Below are 23,737 nucleotides of genomic sequence, written 5' to 3'. Positions count from 1 at the left end.
CTCTAAATATAAGTAATTAGCATAAGTAGAATTTGTATATAAGTATAGATAAGATCATTTTTGTTAATAATAATTATGTGTAAATAAATCACACGCAACGTACAGTTACAGTAGGGAAGGCCACCCGTCGATTGTGTGTACAGTGAGTGTTGGTGAAAACCACTAAGATGGATGCATCGGAAGAAGGTAAGCTCCTAGACAAACTGCGACTCCTGTCTAGTGTTGAGCAGCGGCTTCAAGCTGCAGGGACGGAAACACAGGTTAGTGGGACATATAAGTCGTTACTAGACCATGTAATAAGTGAGGTGAAGTTGTGTGAGGACAAAGTGATGAGTGTCTGGCGTAGGATGGACTCTGAAACCAGTACCATCGAGAGGAATGCATCGGCGCCAGAAACCGTTACTCATGTTTCGGAAAGTATGGCTGAACTGATGACAGGGATTTTAGATCTCTTTGCGAGCGTAAAGAAAGTCTCGATAGGGATGAAAATAGCGAGGAAGAAACGCGCTATAAAAGTGCGTTTATGTGAGGTGGAGTCGCGTGGTAGCATGGCGGCCCCGGAGCGAGCGTCGGATGACGTCACGCACCGGGTTGCGGCCTGCTTATCGCCCGACCCCCCGTACTATGAGGACGATGTGTTATCGAGAAGAATCGAGGTCGCTCTTGATGCCCGCCTCGCGGTGCTCGAGCGACTCGCTTCAGAGAGGAAAGCCTGCTCGGCGGGCCTCGGGCCCGCCGCGACGGCGCCGTGCCAGGCTCCGTGCCAGGCACCGGGCAAGGTCAACGCAGCGGCCGGGGCGACGGCATCGGAGCCCGCCCCGCGGGCGCCGCGTAAGAAGAGGCAGACTTCTAGGCGGCGTGCCCGCTGGGGGGGACTCGTCGGCCGGGGCGACGAGTCCCCCCCCGCCTCGGCGGCCGCGGCGGCCTCGAAGGACTCGGGTGCTCGGGTGCCCGCTGAGAGTGAATGGACGGTAGTGACCCGGCGTCGCGCTCGACGCCCGGGCCCATGTGAAGGAACGCCTACCGTTATACGGGATAGTGCTGTTACCGGGATTTTTTAATTTATGGAGGTAAGCCGCCCATTTGGGACAGTGTTGTTAAGTGCTACCGCTGCCTGCGGCCTGGCCACGTGGCGCGGGTGTGCACGATGAAGGTGGACTATGGTGGCCGGTGCTTCCGCTGCGGCCGGAGAAGGCATAAAGCCTCTTCCTGTGTTGCGGCGGCGCGCTGCCTCCATTGTGTGGAGTATGGCTACAACCATACGAACCACATCGTGTGGGACGCGAAGTGTCGCGCCAAGAGAGACCGCGCTACTGTGCGGAACAATGTGACGCTCGCAGAGAAGGGCACTACGTGTCCGCCTGCCAGCGAAGGGGCTGTCTAGTCGTCGCACAACTGGAGCTCCCTGTGCTCCGCTCTTGCCTGGCGTCCGCAAGGATGATCGGCAGAGCGGTGTAGTGGCTCCTTATGAGCACCGGGCTGAGGCCTGATGAGTGTGTGTTGCCCCCCCTTAAAAAGGGGAGCCCCCGGGCGCGGTGGTGGCGACGCCGCTGTGTCCGGAGTGAGAGAAGGTGCGATCCCGGGGAACGCATGGCGACCCGGGGTATGTATGTTTGTTGGGGTGTGTTTAAACAACCCCTAGTGAGTAAGCCACGAGCCGTTCCCTAAGGCGGCCTGGTGGCCAGACCACCAACGGCTGAATCTGGTCGCTATTGGTGTGTCTGTGAGAGAGTCCCCGACCCGTGTCGGGGCACCGGGCGGCAGGCGGTGTTGCTGTTCCACCGCCTTGCGCCCGGCGTGGAGGGGGGGGAGGGTGCTTGCAAGGTCCCAACCTAGACACTCGGGGCGGCGGATGTAGGGGCATCCTAAGCTCCAAGGAGGAGAGTGATCAGAGGAGGGTGGGCGCGGAGTGGTCCCCGCGCCCGCATCCGAGCGGCTCCTTCAGTGGAGACCCGCGGCCGGCATGCGGACGAATATTACCCGCATGACGGCGCTTTTTACGCGGTTGTAAAATAGGAACACCGGGGGGTTTTGGTGGGTCGGATTCGTCCAGTCCCACAGTATTCGTCCGCTCCCCTTCATAAAGGCGGACGTTTCGGTACTGAAACCTTTCCCCTCGAAAAAAAAAAAAAAGGGAAGGCCACCCGTCGGGCGTCTATATAAAGAGCGCGGCCGCGCAGCCAAATTCAAACGGGGATCGAAATTACGACGGCCTGAGCCGAGGTTCGAACCCCTAGCGGTGCCCTCAGACTAAAGTCGTATCCGTCAGGCAGGAGTTGGCCTTCAGCCGCTCCATAAGTCCTTCCGCGGGTTTAGAGTGCCATCTGCACTCGCCCCATAACGTCCGGTGAAGCTGTAAAGGCCAGCTACGGCCAACAGCATTAGAGTAGTCAAGCAGCGGTCCGCATTCACTGGCGATACAGCGACCCGATAGGTGCCTTCCTACTAAGTGCAAACAACCGAGCATTTTTACTTCGCTGTCCGACCGTACGACCAGGGATCCCATAATACATAGTCCTGTCACCATCACATTATTTACTGGTTTAAAATATATAAAATGCAATAATATTTTAACTTGTAATTGTAACGTCTTCTCTGATATTTTCCAGTAATAACTCAATGGACAGATCGTATTAACCATTTTATTTATCCTGTACTGATAAGTAGACATAAGCACGAAATAAATGAAATATATGTTAGTACGAAATGGTTAATATTATACAGTAGTTTGAAATGACAGTGTATGTAAAAATAAATTCAAGTTAAGTGTTTGCAAAATGAAGTTATTCGTCCGGTATATTGAGTTAACATTGATATGTTCTATTGTAAGTAATTATGGTACTAGCGGCTACTCAGGTGAGTAAAAACATATATATTTATATAAATATAAATAAATGCATACTTATAATATATATATATATATTTAAATTATATGAATGACATAGTTAGTGTTCAATACAGTGTGTGGTCAGACGACGAGATCTGTGAACACACTCTATGATATTTTTTTTTAAGTTGAGATAGTCTAATATAACTACTCTCCCGTCTCAGTAATTAAAAGATCTATACGACTTTCTAAATCCAAACAATCCCCTAAAGTTTAAGGTTTCAAAAACATATCAATATATATCAATAGTAGTAGCACAGATAATATAATATTACATAGTAGTAGTACATAGTACGTAGGTACCAATGTCACTGGTCTACGTAACATAACGTAACAATTCACAGATATATTAATCCCCTCCGATCGATCCCCCGTCCAATTTAAACGGGGATCGAAATTACGACGGCCTGAGCCGAGGTTCGAACCCCTAGTGGTGCCCTCAGACTAAAGTCGTATCCGTCAGGCAGGAGTTGGCCTTCAGCCGCTCCATAAGTCCTTCCGCGGGTTTGGAGTGCCATCTGCACTCGCCCCCTAACGTCCGGTGAAGCTATAAAGGCCAGCTGCGGCCAACAGCATTAGAGTAGTACGAAAAAAAAATCACAGATATATTAATATTGTTCTTGTTCATATCAGATACTTTGAATATCTATACGTATATTAGTTCTCATTCTCTAACTCGTTTACTTTCCTTATAACGAAATCCGCTTATCTTATTTTGTAATATTAGTATAAATTTCTTTCTACATTTCTACTATTGAAATGTATAAATATAACGTTACATATAAGTTTACAATATATAAAATCTAACTTGTTAACAAAGACCTACCTTTTATTTGAAAGCAATTAAGTGCAATCTTAGAATATCATAAGGAGTTTTAGTTCTTTCTATGAAATCGTAATACTTCGAAGTCACTTTCAGATATCAATTCAAGGCCAGTTTTATATCTCTTGGAAACTAAAAATCCTGAACACATAAGCATGAACTATGATTTCATGGAAAACATAAATAGAAGTGACGCTTCTATCACTATTAAAACATTACCGGTAAATAATGGCTCACTGTCAGAAACTATATCAGCAGTTAATAATTTCACGTAAGTTGTATTATAAGTCACATAATAAGAACTTAGTGATTTCATTATGTATATCTAGAGATAAATATATTTAATACAATTTAATATAAATAATATATTATTAATATTATATTAGATGATTGTATTTAAAATTATACATTCACACACATTGCCAATTTAAAACAACAGTTAGATTCGAGAAGCTTTGAAAGGATATTGAATAAATAAAATTTACGAATGGTTAATAAACGTTGACAACAGACAAATTATGCCTATTACTATTAATCTGGGATGACAAACATTTGCATTTTTTGGCTTAGGATATTTTAGACTTTACATATAAGCTCCACATTTAATAACATTGTATACTTTTAAATTACAGCGATGTTATTAATTTGAAGGTTAACCTTTACAATAATAAAGAAAGTACAGTTCAACCAAACTTAACATTCCAAGAAAATAGAAGAGTTACGACAAATAAAACAAATTGTGTTATAGATTTTACAAACACTAGTCAAGATACGCCATGTAAAATAAAAGAGATACAATTACACGAACTGGCTGCATTTAGCAAATCTATAGATAACAATATCATTGATATTGTTTTAAACTATTTAAATATTACAGACGATACGCCAAAAAAGGTACCGAAGAGACATACTCCTTCAATTTGTGTAAGAAGTGAGGCTTTCGATAAATCTAATCTGGGACCAATAATTTCTAAATGCAAAGCAAACGAGATTCCAGATAATGTTGCTGTTGTTTTAGCTCCATCGCCCTTAGATTTTTATTCGCCAGTTCCACATATTTTCTATGATATTAATTACCTGCTTCCTGAATTCGAAGAAAATTATCCAAATTCCGTTACCTTTTTACCATGGCAACCAGTCGTACATGCTCTTGTCCGATTTCTGCAAGAAATGGCATGGAAACGCATTGCAGTTATATCTGATGATTCTTATTTTAGTGAAATATTTGAAAATGAATTAATTTCTCGTTTTAATGAACTTGAATTTGTTTATGCTGTAAAACAGTGCCTTTATAACATGAATGATGAATATGACCAGGCTAAAAATAACTGCTTTGATAAAGTAAGTCAACCTTTTATTTTATTAACTGAACACATTATAAAAACTTACTAGTTCCCTCAAATTTACTAGTAGGAAAAAATGGCAAGATGTCATAATGGCAGAGACTTCTCTACATGGTGACCAGATCGTGCCATCAAGAACGTGTTGACTAAGAAGAAAAAATCTTTCAACTAAAAATATTATAAGAAGAAAATGCTACAAAATATTAATACAATTCAATTATACAGACTATATTTAAAACTATTTGGTACCTTAGTTTCAGCAATTTCTCTCTCAAATTTGGACCTGCGTTTGATGTTCTCTCACGCACCCAAAACTTGTATTCATATCTTCTTCAATTCCGCTGGTAGTAAAACTATATTGTCGACCCGGTCGACACGACATCCAAATTTAACCTCGCGTATCAATTCATCAGAATCTTACAGGACGGACCAGCTACATAACATTTTTACAATAAAAAAATATTTTTATTTTTACTTTACTTCCTACTCTTATGAAGACAATTGCCTATTTATAATATTTTACTAGTACAGTAAACATACAAATGAATTTCATTAATTAAAATTCCAACATAATATATGTATATATAAATAGCATGATTATTTTATTTGAATTATATTAATAATAAATAATTTAGACATGGACCTACATACTAAAAACATTGTTTTGCCTCTTATTATTATTAATTCGTTGTATGCAACATTTTTTGTTTACACATAATTCGAAAACATTTCAGGGTCTGTCGGAACTAAAATATACTAATCAAGAATATAAAGTAAGAATAATAATTGCGAATGTAGAAGACTATAATATAGCAAAACTAATGGAGGCTGCAAGGAGCAATGGTATCACAGCACATTGGATATTCAGATGCCCTGTTCAAAATAAGCACAGGAAGGTATATAAACTTCCGTATTTAAAAACGAACTGAATTTCATATGCGACTTTGTTTCTTTCTGGCTCAATATAGACATTCCTTTAGATATTATTAAAATCAAACTTTCTGCCTTCTTTATATTCAAACACGTACCTCTGACAATGCCACGCAAGGTGAGGTTAAGAAGAGCAAATTACAAATGTTTATATAATCTTTTTATGAAATGTTTTTTGCTTTCGTTCATTGGACGGCAAAAAAATATTTTTTTTCTTATAAATGTAGTCCAATATGATGGATTTAGGTCGGAAGTATCGATGAAGTGATTAAAATTATAATAAGATACAAACGATATTGAACTATATTTTGTTATCCAAGAAAACCGACTTTATACTGTGATAAATAATATAGAATAAATATAAATATATTCGTATATATATCCACCAATGATTATAAATTGAAATGAATAAAATAATTGAAATTTATTCATGTTTGATAATAACAGTAACTACAAATAAAATACAAGTGAAAAAATGAATAAATGAAGTGATTAAAAAAAGTACATATAAATTTTATTTGAAGTATGTATATTCGAATAAAGTCTATTTCTATTCTACCTTCAAATTCAAGATCTATACATTCAATTGAAAAAAAACTATACGTTCAATTTAAATAAAGTCAATTTGTTAATTTTATTTTGTATAACACTAAATAACATGTAACTACTACGGTTTTGTCTGTGTAGCGGCAATCCTGCAACTATAATAAAGTCTCCGCTTATAATATGTTACACTTTTTTTCTTTCAGGGCTTTCCATTCATAGATATATTCTCCATAAAATTATCTGCATTTGATATGAACTACGATGAGGAGGACTATAACTTACGTGCCCGTATATCTCATGTGAATAACACACTCAGAACAGTTGATTGGAGTAACAAAACCATACTATACGAGTAAGCATATTTTCTCTCATTCCCAATACTTGTTTAACTCATACTCGATTTCATAATAATGAGACCACTATGTCTCATTATTATAAATTATTATCAATGTTCCCCTATCATCCAGTTGATTTCCATTGGAGTCCTCCTAGAAAATGTCGTTGTTAATTTCTGGTTGAATTGCCATAATTGGCTGACTGACTTCATCCTCATCCCATCATCTTTATCAGTGCCCCGCCAGCGTATACCTTTAGCGCAGTCATGTCACTATGTCATTAGCATCACCTAAATTTAAAGTAAATAGTGAATTGAAAATAGTTTTTAACAATTTTCAAGTGTCTCGTATCTACTGGTATTGAAAAAAAATATTCTTACGACTACATTCCGAAATGGGAATTTTTTGGGAATGGTGAAACCGTCTGCGCTATGGGTTTACGCCGGCGGGGCACCAATACAAGATTTTAAAATGAACATGAGGTCAGGCCAGTTAGCCTATAAAGACTCAAATTCAACAAGAATTTATCATGATAGTCACCAGGTGGCACCATCCTGGAGGTCAACCTGACATGGTACATTGCTAGCAATGAGGTCAACAGACATTACTAACAAACCTCTTCCCCCATACCAAATGAGAATGTCTGAGATATTGTTAACAGTCAAGCTTGTAGCGAACACAACAGAATAGGTAGATGTCAAATATCGCACTATTTCACTGAGGATAGTATATTTCTTGCTCTATGATCGCACAGATCATTCGTTATGAAGTACAGATTAATAGTTTTTTTTAATGTGATGATTATTCATTTAATTCTTTCAGACACATCAAAAAGTCATTTCCAATGCAGATAGACGTCCGTGCTACGATCATGAGAGGAGACTATAGATTCGGTACAATCGATATTTCCGGTAACAAAGTACAAAATGTGCGATTAAATAAACCATCTTTCTCAGACCTACCAAACTGCTATGTTAGAAGTAACAATTTCGACAGACCATGTGATAATTTCTTGATTTTTCTTCTGTTTTTAGTGTTAATTATGTTTCTATTAATATTACTAATTATTAGTATTTATTTTAATAATATACGTACCGTTAATGGACAATACTTGAATATATTGTAATGATAAGCTTAGTCACTATATCACGGAAAATATAATATCCTCTGGAGTGGAAACGCAACTATACATACTTCGATCTGTTTATATTTTGTTGCACTTTGTTTATCATTTATTATATTTACACTGCCAATGATTATTTTCTGCACTACCAATGGTTGACTGGTAGAAAATACCGCATGGTGTTAAGCCCGCCAAATGTACTATATATTATAATGTGTGCGTTGAAGTTAAATAAATAAATATACTATCATGGATGGCATCGAATCTTTTACGATGTGCATGCCGTTTGTATTTATGATGTCATCCTAAACAGAAGCTTTAATATGTACCTAATTAATTAATGTATGTATAGTAATTCAATGAGTTAATAGGTACTATATATATAGTACCTATTAACTCATTGAATTTTGAAAAGAGTAAGAACGGTATTTCCTTTCAGTTCTTCTCGAACTACATTTCGAACCGCCGGTAGACATGCTGGTATAAGTGTCTGTATTAGACCTACATGAATTAAACTAGTTTGATTTGATTTGAGTGTAGATGATGAATATCTCTTTTTACCTATCAACTTGGATAGCTAATTTGCGCATGTGCATTATATAGTAGATTAAGAGTGTAATCGTATAAGTGTGTTTACAATTTAAATTACATATATAATAAATTAAACTAAGGTACCTAACTAAAACTAATGTAATATGAATCAGCTTGAAAATATCTATTATAATTAATGGTGAGCTACTGGAATATGTAGAAAAATATATACACCTAGGAGAAAGAAAAAGTTTTGACAGAAATAATAACACATTAGAAATATAAAGACGAATAAAACAAACATTGAACAAATAGTGGAGCCTTAAAGAAAATTTCAAGAGTAATATGCCAATAGCTACTAAAACGAAAGCCATGAATGTATACCAGTCTCTTACCATAATTGATGTACGGAGGCCAAACATGGAAATTCACCGCCATAACTACAAACAGAATATACGAATACACCTGTTAAATATAATAAATAAACACAGCAGAAGAATATAAGTAATAAACTAACAAATATATATAAAAAAATAATTGTAATTTACTAACACTGTAACTTGGTATAAAAGCAAGAAATTAAGAGGCTTTTTTATTGTATGAATATAATAAATTATTATTTTGTGACTATACAATATATACCTAGAATATTATTATTATACTAGCTGTACACGCGCCTTAGTCCGCATGGAATTTAACTTTATTTTCTAAAATAAAAGTAAGCCGAGAGTTACTTCTTATTACATTAGCTACCTGCCAATGAAAGTCACGTCAAAATCGGTCCAGTCATTTCAGAGATTAGCCGGAACAAACAGACAGACACAAATATTGAAAAAAAATGTTATTTTGGTGTATGTACCGTATTTATATTCACATGCATGTATTAAAAAACGATTATTTCAATATTACAAACAGACACTCCAATTTTATTTATATGTATCTATAGATATGCCTATCATCATGCCTGTTGATTTACCTTACTTATACACGGCAGAGGCAATATACTAAAATCCTCTCTATTATTTTATTCACAATTGCCGTTCCGATATAGTTGAAACATATTCGCTAGTAAAGTAGAAATATTATACATAATCAAACTATAATCCATAGTAAGTGATTTGTATATTCTCTGAAAATATGGTAAAATGTTGTTCCATCTACAAAAGAAATTCTTTTTGTTATTACGAATAGGATGACTAAGGTTAAAAGACATATGCAGAAATATCATAGTTTTTGGCAAAACGGGTAAAAAATATTACAGTCAATATTTCTTCTATTGAAAGCTAAGAAATAACTAAATAATGAAGAACCTTAATTAGAGTAGCCTGTACAATCAGATTTTAATATATATCAAGTCGCTTCATGTATGCAAATATTTATACGCACAGTAACAAATAACTCATCTACTGAATGTAACATGTTGCATCTACAATGGGATCCACTTTGTATGAATATACAAAATTGTCAGTGAACAACAAACTACGTACAAATTTAAAAAGACGTATTCCTTAACTTCCCATAGACATAATAATTTGTGTTTACGCGCTCTCTTAATTAAAAAATCTCAGTATTAGTATTATTATATTATCTGTGGTATTAGGTTGAAAAATATTATAGAAAATAAAACATTATGAACTCAACCAAGGTTTTTAATTAATTCCTTCAGGTATCGAATATCTTTCTTATCGCGGAATTCCTCATCTTCAATATCGGCTAATGTAGTACGTGTGACTGCAGTAGGACCTGGTAGGTCGGAGATAAACGTTCTTATCTGGAATTAGAAATGACTATATGAGGTATGAACAGGTATGACATTATTCGTACCTATCTGCTTCGAGACAGTTGCTGGCTGAAGAAATAAAATGTAATTAATAATCCTCTAGTTATTCTCCAGGTTTAAATAATAATAATAATAATAATCTCAGGACAATTCACACAGCGCCATCTAGACCGAAGTTAAGCTAGCAAAAGCTTGTGTTATGGGTACTAGATTACTGATACAAATACATAGATAATTTTTTTTTCGTAAATATATACATATTATACATAGAAAATACCCAGACCGATACAAACAATTATACTCATGAATACAAATGTTTGTGCCGTGCGAGGAATCGAACCCGCGACCATCGGACGTAAAGCGGTGTGCTAGATCGCTAGACCACCGAGGTCGTCAAAATGCTTATCTATAACGTATAATGCATACTAATTTTATGCTTTCGAATATGTGTCTTTCTGTTTCTTACCTTTTCACGACTAAACAGCGAAGTCGAGCTTAATGTAATTTGACTTGAGAACTGATTTTAATAAGAGTTCAAACATAGCCTATGTTTTATTTATGTCACAACCAAAGTCGGGAGAAACAAATTAATAAATAATTTACTTTAAGATTAACAGGTCTGAGATTTTGCAGCAATTTCAAAGCTGACCTCTTCTCGGTTGGGTGAGAAATCTGATACAGACGTATGGCTCGATGAAACTGCAAAGAAAAATAGTGAAAACCTTTTTAAAAGGAATAGTTTTCAATACTTAGTTTACAATAATTCACAAGACGGTAAATTACATATATTTTGCACAAAGTAGCTTAAGTTATTATCTGAGATACCTATACTGTTAATTGTTTCATACCTATGCTGTTAATGTATCCAACCATAAATTAAGTCACATCAATTTCGTGTTTATTGTCCTCTCCCTTAGTCCTCGTCACAGTTTGTCACGTCACATATTTGGAAATTTGAACTATTTTAGTAATAAATAATACAGGTTTTGTTACATTTTGTTATTACAGCACCTAAATCACAGGGTACGGATACAATATGGGTGCATGAGTGTAACATGACGACGTCAAGTCCATGGATTATTTGTTTTAATAAATATACTTTTTTTTTATTAAGGATTTAAGGATTACAATTATCTATTCTGTTCTATTCTAAAGGGGTTTTCAACAGGGTTTTTTTTTATGGATGATAATGGAATGGAGCCCCTGCCTGCAGGGGGCCCCTTTACGGGGCGGGGCACCAGTGGAGGATGATAAGATGAGCATGAGGTCAGGTTAGTTAGCCCATCGTAATAAATTCACCAGCAATTTATCACGATGGTTTTCAGAGGGAACCGCGTGGAGGTCAACCTGACGTAGTACATTGCTAGCAATGGGGCCATCAGTCCACATTACTAACTATCCCCTTCCCCCCTTTCAGGAGGGGTGTATTATGGTTTCTTAAGGGCCAGCGGCGCACGTATATAAACGCGGCATACCCTTGGTGTTTCAGGTGTCCATAAACTACAGTAACCGTTAACCATCAGACGTAAATCTGATTACTTTCGTAAAATAACCAATTACATTCATTTTATTAAATGAATAATATAATCAATCAATTATTAATATATTAGCTATTGCTAGATGCCATCAGCTATTAGAATTTTATAAAAGTTATTCGTTTGTATGGAATCATACCCTCTCTAGCAAACACCAGTTGTCTCTGTACTGTTGTAGGAACACCAGCGGAGTTAGTACCGCCGCATAAAATGCTGCCTCCCGGTCCAGAGCTTCATCTCCCTCCGACATTCCATATACTGTCCCTCGGAACTTATGCAAGAAAGCGCTGTTTGAGTGTTCTTTATCGAAACTAAAAGTACATCAACTAATGAACAAAAATATTCTTTATACAGTGTCTTTTTTAATGGGTGATAATGAAATGGTGACCCGCCAGCGCTTACGGTATACGCTGGCGGGGCACCAGTGGAGGATAAGAAGATAAGCATAAGGTGAAATCAGTTATACTATTATCTTATCTGTGGTTTTACTAACCCACTACTTTGTCTGCTTTATGATATAACAGATAGTCCACGTGGAAGTTACCATCACGACTGTTGTATCAGATGGGGTAGTCAAAGGCATTGTCAACTGTTGACGTCTGGTTGAACACAACATATTTATAGCCCATACTTCGTAGATTATATTTTAATTTAACATGGCATGAAGCGAATCTCTCTCGGATTAATCTTTTAGTTCGATATTGGTGTTTACACCGGATAGTCAATCAGAAATATAAAAACAATTTTTTTCGTTTGCCCAGATTTAAGCTCATGGATACTTTCTTGGGAGTACGTCGTGGTTGTAAACCACTAGATCACTACAACCCAATTATAGGTCTTATTATAATAATAATAACCCACTCAACGCCATCTAGTCTCAAACTAAGCTGAGCCTGTGTTATGGGTTCTAGCCAACTGATGTAAATACATAAATACATGTTTTTGTAAATACATACATACATAGAAAACACCCAGATGGATACAAACTAACATACTTTTAAATACAAATGTTTGTACTGTTCAAGGAATTGAACCCGCGCTCTTCGGAGGATAAGCGGTGTGCTAAACGGTTAGACCACCAACGACGTGAAAATTAGTCTGTTAGTGGCAAATGATCTGAAGGCTCTACTGACAGTAAGTGACAACTATCGCCTATGCACATCAACAGAATTATGAATATCACGTTATCCTTTAATGCCCTTAATATTAATACATGCCTTGTAATTTCACTACCATATCTCATCCTTTAACCAAAATACAGATTCCAAATGAGCTGCTTGGCGGCTGAAGTAGGTCAGAGGGAGGCATCTATTTTGTATCAAATCTACTTATGGTATTAATATTACTGTATAATTTAGACCATTTAGAATTTCGACCAGTAGTGGTCGCCTACTGGTCGAAATTCTACCATAATAAAAATACATAAAGATTTTGACCATGACCAATAACAAATAACAAACAAAAGAGTATATGTATATGCGTGTATGTGTCAAATATATGGTAATGTGTGTAACATTTTTTTTAATGCATTTTTTACTGATAATTAAAAAAAAATATTAGTAGTAGTAGTGCTTGCTGCTCTTCTTCCCTATATAAGCTATATGTTTACGCATGTTTATACTGCTCCGTCAGCGCAATTTCCTTAAAAAGGGGTACAAAGTTTTTGTTCATGTTCATGTTCATATTCTTCATGTATTCATATATAGATTATACTTACTAAGGTAATATGGCGTAAAATCTCCGGACAATGTCCCTTGTTGTAGGACGGACTTTAGTACAAGGAGCATCTGAATATTCCTGATGTTTCATATCTCTAAAAATCCATCGGTCCTCGAAGAGATCAGAATCAAAACCCATATCCACCGACAAAGAGGGATACTAAAATTATAGGAATAATAATACAAGTACGACATATAGATATGAAAATGTTTTTTCTGCATATAGATTCATTCAATCATATAAGCAATTATTCTCTATGCAAAATTTTGCAGTAATTTAGAAGTAAATGGGCAGAATTTAATATTTTGAACTTTAATTACCTAAGCAATAAAATCAATTTAGACCGTAACATTATTACAAACATACCACTATAAGTAACCAAAACAACACACGATTCAGCTTTGATCCCATATCTGTATTGACAGACGCATGTTAATTTGCTTTCAGGTACAAAACAATATATTTAATTTATATCCACCCTCACCATTGTGATTATCTCCACTGAGCAAACAATTCTCAGATAATAACTGTCAGATGTGACAGACTAAGAAAATAACTGTTCAAAAGACACCAAACCTCTTTCTTAAGGTACAGAACCTAATAAAATATCAGTTATTTTTCTAGATTACAAAGTCTAAGTACAAATCGAGTACAGTTTTGGTAGAGGTTAATTTTATTCTGTCTTACGTAGACGTAAACAGACGCCGCTAATCAAATTGTCTTGTAAGATGTGTTTCGGTTCGTGTGAGATATTTAACGGCCTCGATAGTCTAGCGGTTTTGCACACCGCTTGATTCGATTCCTCACACGTTATAAACATTTGTATTCATGAGTATGATTATTTGTATCGATTTGAGTGTATTGACGTGTATTTATATCAGTTATCTAGTACCCTTAAAACAAGCCCTACGCAAGCAATAACTAGATGGCGCTATATGAGTAGTGAGATATTTGGTGTATGGTAGAGTAATTACAAGGTACTGAAACATAATATGCAAGTCCTCCGGAATGACAGATAACACGAACGCCACATGATGTCATAATGACCTTGTAATAACTTTATACTTTTATATTACTTTATAGAGCGTCTACCATAGTAATTTTAAAGTGTAAATTGAAACTAAAGAGGAATAGATGTATCGACAATTTATTAATTACAAAATGACAATAATAATCATAAAAAGAAATTTTGATATTTGCTGGAAACTAGCACCGTCAACCATAGTAATATCACCGCTATCAATAAAAGGTTGCTCTGTCTCCGGTGACGTTAGTGATAACGCTTTAGCCAAATTGTACGCTTCATCCTGAAATATAAAGTAAATTCAACTATATGTAAATATAGCAAACTGGCTGTTTTTACTAGTTTATATAAACAGCACTACGAACATAGCAAAATTAATCTGTAACACCCATGGTATCACTCATACACTGCCATTCCTAAGCAGTCATATAACAACCCTGTAATTTTACTGTCATAAACCTCAAAAAACAAGTGTTATAAAATGCCAGATGATTCACGAACTAATAATTCCTTAATAAAAACAGCGCAAAATATATGATATACTAGCTGACCCCGCAAACGTTGTTTTGCCATATAAATATATATACAGGATTGTCTGTATTTTTAATGCCACATTATAAAAAAAAAAATGTACAAAAATTTTAAACAAATGTGGGGACAACCCTTTAGGTGTATGAAAAATAATTAATAGCGGTTTCTCAGCCATACTGAATATGCATATAAAATTTCATAAAAATCGGACAAGCCGTTTCGGAAGAGTAACTGACATTGTGACACGAGTATTTACATGGTACTACACTATGTAAATGATTTATAAATTTTATATTTAACTTGTAAAACAGTACAACCATTTAAAGTTTACACTAGGATTAAAAGAGACGCAAATGTATTTATTATTATGAAAAAAGTAGTAAAAGTGGATCTGAATACCGTAGCATTATCATAGTAAGATTTATAATTCAACTGTACGTACGTTTGTCACCTAACTCCTCCTAAACTGCTGGAGCGATTTGGATAACATTTTGTGTGTATAAAATTTTATCCTGGGATGTATTGAAAATACAATTGGTCGCGCTGCTTTTCTGAGCAAAATGTTGTCTGCCAGTATATCTATAGAATAATACGAATACCACTAATACTAACACTACTATATATACTAACGTTCACATGTGTACGTAAAGATCTTGTTTTGTTCCTTTTTCTCTTCGGAACGTTGGCCTCGATCTTTTTCAACTATAATAAAGAAAAATCATTTTTAGATGTTTATAGGAAGTATATCCATACATTACGTTGCACTTTAAAAGTACACAGAAGACTCGACAGTATGATATTGTATAACAAAGGTTTGGAAGAATTATACTTCGTGTATAAAAATCACGAATCACAAATGTTGGACCTATATACCTATAGATTTTGTGACGTAACATTTCAATTTTAGTATTCAAACACGAAATGTGAGCAGTTGTGACAGAGTTTGAGTCGTAATTAATTGAAATATAAGAAATATCATAAACAGCTATAGAAACCCAGATCATTGTATAGCTATGTAAAATATTGTGCCACAATTTAAACATTGAGTCCTTTTGGCTAGAAATCTGTTAAGAATATACATCAAAATGTTCTACAACATTACTACAATTTGTATGCAGTAGTTCAATATATAATACTATTTATATTCTCTGTATGTATTCAGAGAACACCATTCTTGGTTTACCTTTATGTGTTTGCTTGCGGTAGTTTTTTTTTGGTACATGTTCAGAGGTGTCACACTTTGTATAAACTCCTCCATGATGAACCGGGCTCTCGCCAAAATTGGCTCCAACGCTCGCATGTTCTTCGCTATATGTATTGGTGTTGTCATTGACAAATACTTGTTCACCTGCAAAAGTAATTTAGAATTTACTTAAAATGGAATCATATACAACATTCACTTATAAACATAGATCTCCCACTTTACATGTCGTAACGTAAGGTCTTATACCACCATACCTTTTGACATTTACGCCTTATCACAAGGTAAGATTTATAAATATGTTACCCGATTTGCTTATCTATGTAAACTGCAATATGAATTAAACAACAGGGATTCAGGCAGCTAGAGATAATTACGTAATTTTTTTATAAAAAATGGCCAAAATCTATCAATTTAATTTATCTCAAAACTCTATCTCACGAATCAGTACAGACAGGCCCTCTACTTTGGTTTATGCTCTCCAATATATAGTCACCATATAGTAAATACTGTTTACATTCTTCCTGCTGATTAGTCGTCTTGATTTCTATCACCTGAAACCCCACATACAAAAAATCGCTTGGCCCTGTGCTCTAAAAATATGGCAGACTCACACCTTGTTTATGGGACACCATCCATACTTCCCAGTAGACGCTGGGTCAGTGACTGTCAACCAAGTCATAGCAAGTATTCTCGGGAATGTTACGTGAGGTTCACCCATCATCACACCGGGGGTCCTCACCAGCGCCTCGAAATCTGGTTCAGCATCCAACAAGGAAGTTTCAACTAAGATTTTAGTGCGAATCAGTGATTGAATTAGATTAGGAACTAACGTACCATCATCGCCTTCCAGATTTCTGAAATTTTCACAAAATTCTTACCTTTTTTAAGAAAAAAAATCAAAAATCTTAAGTAAACCGTAATAAATAACTACAATTAAGGACTTTTGACCAAAGTTCAGATTTGAGTAGATTAAAAAGTAACGTGAACCTTAGTCTTAACTATTATATTTCAAACGCCATCCAGATTCATTTATAAACTTTTTTCCATTCCAGCTACATAATACGAAATCTTTACAAATATTTTTGGCCAAGGTTCGCTCTATCTCTATATAAAATTAATTAAGAATAACAATAACATTTATTATATTTAGGTACCATTTTATCTATGACTTCACACTACGCTATGCCTGTATCGTGGAAATCAAAGCAAGTTTAACAGTTAATGTTACATTGGAACGGCGATCAAAGTGATGATAATAATTTTAATTAAAGCTGATTTAGTACTTTAAACTGGAAAAGATAACAGACAGATAATTTGTATTAATCTTTACATTAAAAATATTGTATAGTCTGGATGAACTTCAATATTTTACAAGCAAAGTCATCTAGACTTCTTGTAAAATATTGAATCCCGCATGGTGTTAAGTCCGCCAAATGTAATGTACTTACTACTTTATGTATAATTAATGTTAAATCACTACATAGTATAAAACAAAGTCGCTTTCGCTGTCTGTAAACAGCAAAATATCTGAGACATCTAAAAATACTTTACCGATTAAAATAAAATTGAATAGTGACATCACTTATTGATGATAATAGGCTAATCATGATTTATATATCTATAGGTAGTAGGTTAGGCTAACAAGGTTACAATTACGCCTTTAAATAGAATTACATAGCTATGTGACGTGATATTTTAACGAATTACATTTTTAGAATAGTTTTATTATTAATTCCACGCCTATCGTATTTGATCAAACTTCGTTATCATTCCCATATGAATTTATTTGCGCAGCGTATGTATATTAATGATGCAGCATCACAAATTTGATGTGACATAATCGTGTGACACAAATTACTCATAAGAAATTCCAGAGCATTAAGGTGCCATACTACTTCAGTATCCTATCAATCAATTGCTGTACAACTAAACCAAGTTTTATGACATTAAAGCACAATTACTTTAATAGCTCCAACATGAGCTTCGCGATCTTGCCTGCTGACGGTCTTGGGTACGCTATGCAATCCGTCGTGAGGACCTTCACAGGAGGAGCTGGTTCCGTCTCAAATGCTGCAGCCAATTCCCTCTGTCTGGAGTCTTCTGCCGCCAACCAATCTAATGTCAAGGCAGAACGGTACGCTGCTATTCCGGATAAGGTTGTACGAGATATGTTCATAGGATTATAGTAGTAATCTTCAGCTGTAGACTGAAAGGAATTATTCTATTATAATAATACTTATTTCAAATGCATAAAATTATACCAATTACATAAAACTCTCTTTTTTTTGATCGCGTAAAGTAACTTTTAACTTGGTTTAACGTCGATAGCAGTATCACTCTGATAATACAAGGAGTACTAGTAAATATATTTTTGTATCAAGTTTCGGATACAAATATTATGACGCAATGGTAATGTATGTAATATATGTAATGTAACATCCGCCTAGTGGAAGAAAGAAGTGTCTGACTTGGATAGTTTAGATTACAGTAATATATACAGTGATATATTCGCTAAAATATTAGGAGCTAGCTTCCTTAGTAGACTAATGATACAAGTGTAAAAGAATAATATTATGTAATATTTATGTGCAAGCCGTAAAGATAGAGGAGCGAGCGGAATATCACAGCGGGAATAGCATTCAATCCAACAACAACGACTCAAATGAAAAAACAGTGCATAGGAATTTGGATCAATTGTTAATCCTGTGACCGTGTACGCGTATAACATTTCAATATCTGTAAACCAATTTAAATAAACGTTTTGAAACAATTAACATTTTGGAATCCGACACACAAACATTTTGCTGACCCCACCGTGATAAAACATTTGTGTAAACATTTGTGTGGTCTCACATAAGCTGCATGGATTTAAATACATCATGATCATCAATACGGGTATCTACTACATATTTGCTGTAACCAAAAAATAAAAAATCTAATTGATGTCAGCATAATGGACGTTACGTTTTGAACTAAAATAAATTTTGCAATACAAACATTTAAAAGAACATTCATAAATAATACATGATCATATTTTTATGACACTAGCCGTTTCTTGTTTGTCATTCTCATTTAATGTATTGATTTGTGGACTAAATGAATATAAAAATAGACTTCTAAACTGTACAAAATAAACGCTAAATTCTAAGAATAAAAATATAAGCACACTAACTAATTACATAGATGAAGAAAATAAAAAAAATATAAAGTAAATACAACACATCGGAAGCCAAAACGCTTTGTTCAAAACTGGAATTAAATTTCTAGAAACTTTTTCAATTCGCCCGTCTTTGTGGAACTCGAATGACGGCATAAATGAGTTTATAAAAATTCACTTTAGCGCTAAACTGAAACATTGGCAGGTGATATTTGGACAGAGTCGTAGAACGAAATTAAACGTAAAAAGTTGTGTCCCATTTGTACTCTTGAATATTACCTACACTAGCGACATATGTTTTTAGTGAAGACTAAATCATTGAGAAAATTTCGTTCCCCCACAATGCCCAATATATTTTGTTGTAACTTGATTAGCGAATAACAACCCTAATAAAACTTCAAACTCCAATTGAACAATATTAGGTATATTTCGATTAATAACATACTGTCTTTCGTCCGATAGATTGAGCCCAAACATCATCTATGAAATTGAATCCAAAATTACGATTCCCATACAAAATTAGCATTTCTTATGAGTTGCTATACAACTTCAGAGTCGTCACTTTAAGTTATGCTACTTTTTAATAAACGAGGGGTAAAGTAAAAAATAATAAAGGAATGAAGGAATAAAGTAAAAAATAGATAATTCAAATAAGTTTAGCATAATATAATCAAGCAACTCAAAAATAAGTTTTAGCGAGATTAACAAACGTTAATTCATTTTTATATTTTTTATATGGTTAGTAGTATAGGAACAATGAATAGCCTATAGTATGCCTATAGTACAAGTAAAAGATGATAAGTATGAGGATAAAAGTATTATTAGATTTATAAGGTTCATATTACTTAGTCATTGAATCAAATAAACGAATAAACTATTAAGTTTGCCGAGAAATAACCGCCAGGCCATTGTAATAAGCTGTTATTATCACAGCTCTGAACAGTTTCTAAAGAAACGTAATAAATTAAATTGAATTGAAGTTTTCAAGCATTTAAAATTTTGACAATTACTTTACAACCTTAATTGTAATATAAAACATTCTTAATCCGATATAATCATACATCATACACACGTGATAATCATGCAAAAAGTAAGTTCGCCACTGAAGGGTCGAGTTAATGTTAGAACAAAAGTAGGTACTCATAATTACAAATTTTCTCAGTTATTATTGCTCTTAAATTTATTATGACAGACTTCATTAAAACTACTGTAGCGATGTGATGGACATTAAGGGAATATACATATATGATGAACATACGTTCGACAAGGAACTATTAAGTTATAATATTATTATTAGTACTCATATTTTGTTTTAATTACCGCGGAATATTAATATATAATTCTCACGACTATGAGATATATAAGATCACAATATTTTTTCGACATTAGAATAGAATAGAATAGAAAATTATTTATTCAAGTAAAGTTACATTTAAGCACTTTTGAATACCGCTCATTTGGAAAGTTGTCTCATCACAAGAGAGCAACTTGCGTGTTGCTCCTTTAATTAATTATTGTAAACTTGCATTAAGTTGAAATATACATAGGTATATATAAATGATACAAACTAATAACTAGCACTAAATCATTAAAGTCATAATATTAAATTGCTGCATTATTGAGATGAAAATAAAAATAATTACTTTTCATTATATACATTTCATATCCATATTTCATCTCTACACGGAAAACCACGCACGAAGTATATATTTTAATTACTTAATAGTATATCTATAATTGTTACTATTTGGAATAAGTACTTCAAATGAAGTTACCTAACTAAGGCAGACTAAACATAATCCAAGATTAAGGGCTAAGTTGAGGTCTAAACAAATTTACATCGTAAAAATGGTTAATGGCCCATCAACCCAGAATAGGGTGTTAGCGGGCACAGCGACTTTATTACTCGTATAAATTTTGCCTGTTACATCTTATTTTTTAATGTGCAAACCGGTTCCCTTGAAATTTAATTAAGTCGGCCTAAATTGTACACGTTGCTTGAAGTTTTTGCCCGCTTCCGGAATTTACCACCGCGATTAAATTGCATAATTATTCATTGTAAGGTACGTTTTTTACCTTTTGGTGTGTAAGCCAACAATTACTATTTATGTCTAAATGACGTGAATTTCATATCACCTGGCATAAGTATATTTTAAAATTTATAACCAATTGAATGGATTGGTTATAAATTTCAATGTTAGTCATTTATCAACATTAAACTCCAAGGACTAGCTAAGTAGTATTCTCTGCCTCATTATCCGGAACGGGAAATGTTTTCTTGGACTCGACTTTATCCCACAAAACATATGAAGTTATATTACAAAATATAATACATAATAATTTATATATATAGTTATATATTTTCGCAGCTGTTACCCCCTATGAAGTAGTCGGTCAACTGTCGAGATTGTAGTAAATGCAACAATTTACATACACACATTAGCTGAAACCAGTGTGGCATAGGGGCGTATTAATTTGGTTTGATATAGTATATAAATTAACAAAGTTACCAGTTAGTATAAGTTAACCCGGGACTTCCGGGTCCCAATCGATGTAGTAAACTAAAAGGCCATGACGCCCTCTAAAAATATATATAATATAAACGTTTTAAATTTCCATTAACACGAAGTCGGGGGCAGGTGCACGGTATCCATAAAGGGGTTATGGGCCAAGCTTACGCCAGGGAAAATGATTTTAATGGGCAATCTATTGCCTCGTGCGTTTATGAAGCCAATAAAGTGTCAATATACGCCATTTTTCAAATAACTCACGTACCCTCGGTGTATCTGCTGACCTACTTGGAAAATATGTTTTGTACCTATATTATAGAAAATACATTGTTTACTTATATTTTTAATGGATGATAATGGAATGTTGTACCTATCTCCGCTACTGATATATTATAGTCTCCAGTGAAAGATGAGGTGAGCATGAGGTCAGCTAGTCCATACTTCCAAATTCACCACTATGTTTGGTTGTATGCTATGTAGTGGGTACGCAGAAAGAAATAAATTACAACCATCTGTACAGGTAAGTATAGATACAATATATAGCTTACATCCTTTATATGTAGGCCGAGTCGAGTGCCAAAGGACTGTAAATATATATTACTAAGTATTCATTTTCTCATACACTTCTACGCACCAGTTTCAACTACTCTCTCTTTTTGGGGGACATAGATAATATTTATAGAAAAACAAGAATAATTTATTTACGACGAAATTAAAGGTTTCATTTTTAGAACTTACCAACACCAATTGCAACAGGATTGGAAATAATTTGGTCATTTCAACGTTAATTTATTTATTATTTACAGAAAGACGAGTCATGTCTGTACTATACTATTGACAAGTGGACGTCAGACTTGTTTTTATTTTTCTATGAGAAATATGATGTATAAGATACTATCCCAGGACATCCGCATCCGTAGAAAGAGGAATAAACCTACCATACGGTACAACGTAGGTACTATTGCACTTTATATTTTTTTATATTCCAGTATCAGGACGACCTCTGTGGTTTAGCAGATTAACACAGCGTCTTACTTCCGATGGTCGCGGGTTCGGTTCCTCGCACCGTGCGAAGAATATAACCCGCAACAAATATTTGCATTCATGAGTATGATTGTTTTCTTCAATATTTGGGTGTTTTCTATGTACCTATATTATTTATGTATTTACCAAAAAATAGATATCTATGTGTGTAGGTATATAAGTTGTTTAGCACGCATAACACAAGCTCTGCTTAGCTTGGACCTAGATGGCGCTGTGTGAACTGTCCTGATAAATTATATTTAGTTGTTTGTAATTTGTTCCGGCCCAGACATATTACAATCAGGTATGGTAAGTATAAAATAGAACATAGAATATATTGAAAAATATTTATTTCTGTCTAAAATTTTATTAAAAAATAACACTTATCTAATGAACTTTGAATCTCTGGGTACACTCTCACAGCTGCACGATAAATATATAACACAATGCATGCGACAAACATCTACATTTTTTATTGTTTTTGGCGTCTCCGTTGATTAATGTACAATAATAGTGTAAACTCGTTTGTCTGGACCTCAATTTCGAGTTCGTGATTATTCAAACTCAAATATATGAATATTCTAATTGTAATATGTGTAACAATTACATGTATATTGTAAATATATGTATATACAAAAATGTGCGTCGAATCTCTTAATAAATATTGATTTTTATTATTAATTTATTCTCTTCAATTATACAGATTTTCGATTATTCGAATGCTTAACAACAATTA

The 23,737-nt window shown here is 34.8% G+C and overlaps 3 protein-coding genes across 6 annotated transcripts; 1 reads left to right on the top strand and 2 right to left on the bottom strand.

Annotated features, from left to right (window-relative positions):
* The first annotated feature begins 2,253 nt into the window (after nucleotides 1–2,253).
* LOC131842186 (uncharacterized) lies at nucleotides 2,254–10,086 on the top strand. Of its 4 annotated transcripts, none has more exons than XM_059190718.1 (7): nucleotides 2,254–2,487; nucleotides 2,610–2,856; nucleotides 3,807–3,981; nucleotides 4,343–5,051; nucleotides 5,788–5,949; nucleotides 6,733–6,881; nucleotides 7,687–10,086. In XM_059190718.1, exons 2-7 carry the CDS (start codon nucleotides 2,778–2,780, stop codon nucleotides 7,988–7,990), a joined length of 1,578 nt encoding a protein of 525 aa, XP_059046701.1. In that variant the 5' UTR covers nucleotides 2,254–2,487; nucleotides 2,610–2,777; the 3' UTR covers nucleotides 7,991–10,086. The 4 variants fall into 4 exon arrangements, with proteins under 4 accessions (XP_059046701.1, XP_059046700.1, XP_059046699.1 ...); XM_059190717.1 differs by having other exon boundaries at nucleotides 2,254–2,514; XM_059190716.1 differs by having other exon boundaries at nucleotides 2,254–2,519.
* A 68-nt stretch (nucleotides 10,087–10,154) lies between these two features.
* LOC131842240 (uncharacterized) lies at nucleotides 10,155–14,075 on the bottom strand. Its single transcript, XM_059190783.1, has 5 exons — nucleotides 13,919–14,075; nucleotides 13,551–13,711; nucleotides 11,973–12,144; nucleotides 10,902–10,997; nucleotides 10,155–10,289 (listed from the first exon to the last, which is right to left on the bottom strand). Exons 1-5 carry the CDS (start codon nucleotides 13,961–13,963, stop codon nucleotides 10,155–10,157), a joined length of 609 nt encoding a protein of 202 aa, XP_059046766.1. The 5' UTR covers nucleotides 13,964–14,075.
* Nucleotides 13,996–22,755, bottom strand: LOC131842206 (uncharacterized). Its single transcript, XM_059190737.1, has 7 exons — nucleotides 22,717–22,755; nucleotides 18,273–18,517; nucleotides 16,925–17,165; nucleotides 16,291–16,455; nucleotides 15,738–15,809; nucleotides 14,753–14,859; nucleotides 13,996–14,053 (listed from the first exon to the last, which is right to left on the bottom strand). Exons 1-7 carry the CDS (start codon nucleotides 22,753–22,755, stop codon nucleotides 13,996–13,998), a joined length of 927 nt encoding a protein of 308 aa, XP_059046720.1.
* Between the last annotated feature and the right edge of the window lie 982 nt (nucleotides 22,756–23,737).

Source organism: Achroia grisella, unplaced genomic scaffold (genome assembly GCF_030625045.1).
Source record: "Achroia grisella isolate CSIRO2021 unplaced genomic scaffold, CSIRO_AGI_Agris_v1 utg215, whole genome shotgun sequence".
Taxonomy (NCBI): domain Eukaryota; kingdom Metazoa; phylum Arthropoda; class Insecta; order Lepidoptera; family Pyralidae; genus Achroia; species Achroia grisella.
This window is presented reverse-complemented; position numbering and strand designations above follow the sequence as displayed.

Coding starts and splice junctions, on each gene's coding strand:
- LOC131842186 (XM_059190718.1), top strand. CDS start 2,778: ATGAAGTTATTCGTCCGGTATATTGAGTTAACATTGATATGTTCTATT. Junction 3,982..4,342: donor TCAGCAGTTAATAATTTCAC/GTAAGTTGTATT, acceptor TTTAAATTACAG/CGATGTTATTAATTTGAAGG. Junction 5,052..5,787: donor AAAATAACTGCTTTGATAAA/GTAAGTCAACCT, acceptor AAAACATTTCAG/GGTCTGTCGGAACTAAAATA.
- LOC131842240 (XM_059190783.1), bottom strand. CDS start 13,963: ATGGGATCAAAGCTGAATCGTGTGTTGTTTTGGTTACTTATAGTG. Junction 13,712..13,918: donor TGTTTTGGTTACTTATAGTG/GTATGTTTGTAA, acceptor CTATAATTTTAG/TATCCCTCTTTGTCGGTGGA. Junction 10,290..10,901: donor TCAGACCTGTTAATCTTAAA/GTAAATTATTTA, acceptor TTCTAATTCCAG/ATAAGAACGTTTATCTCCGA.
- LOC131842206 (XM_059190737.1), bottom strand. CDS start 22,755: ATGACCAAATTATTTCCAATCCTGTTGCAATTGGTGTTG. Junction 17,166..18,272: donor CTCATGTTGGAGCTATTAAA/GTAATTGTGCTT, acceptor TGAAAATTTCAG/AAATCTGGAAGGCGATGATG. Junction 15,810..16,290: donor CCGCAAGCAAACACATAAAG/GTAAACCAAGAA, acceptor TCTTTATTATAG/TTGAAAAAGATCGAGGCCAA.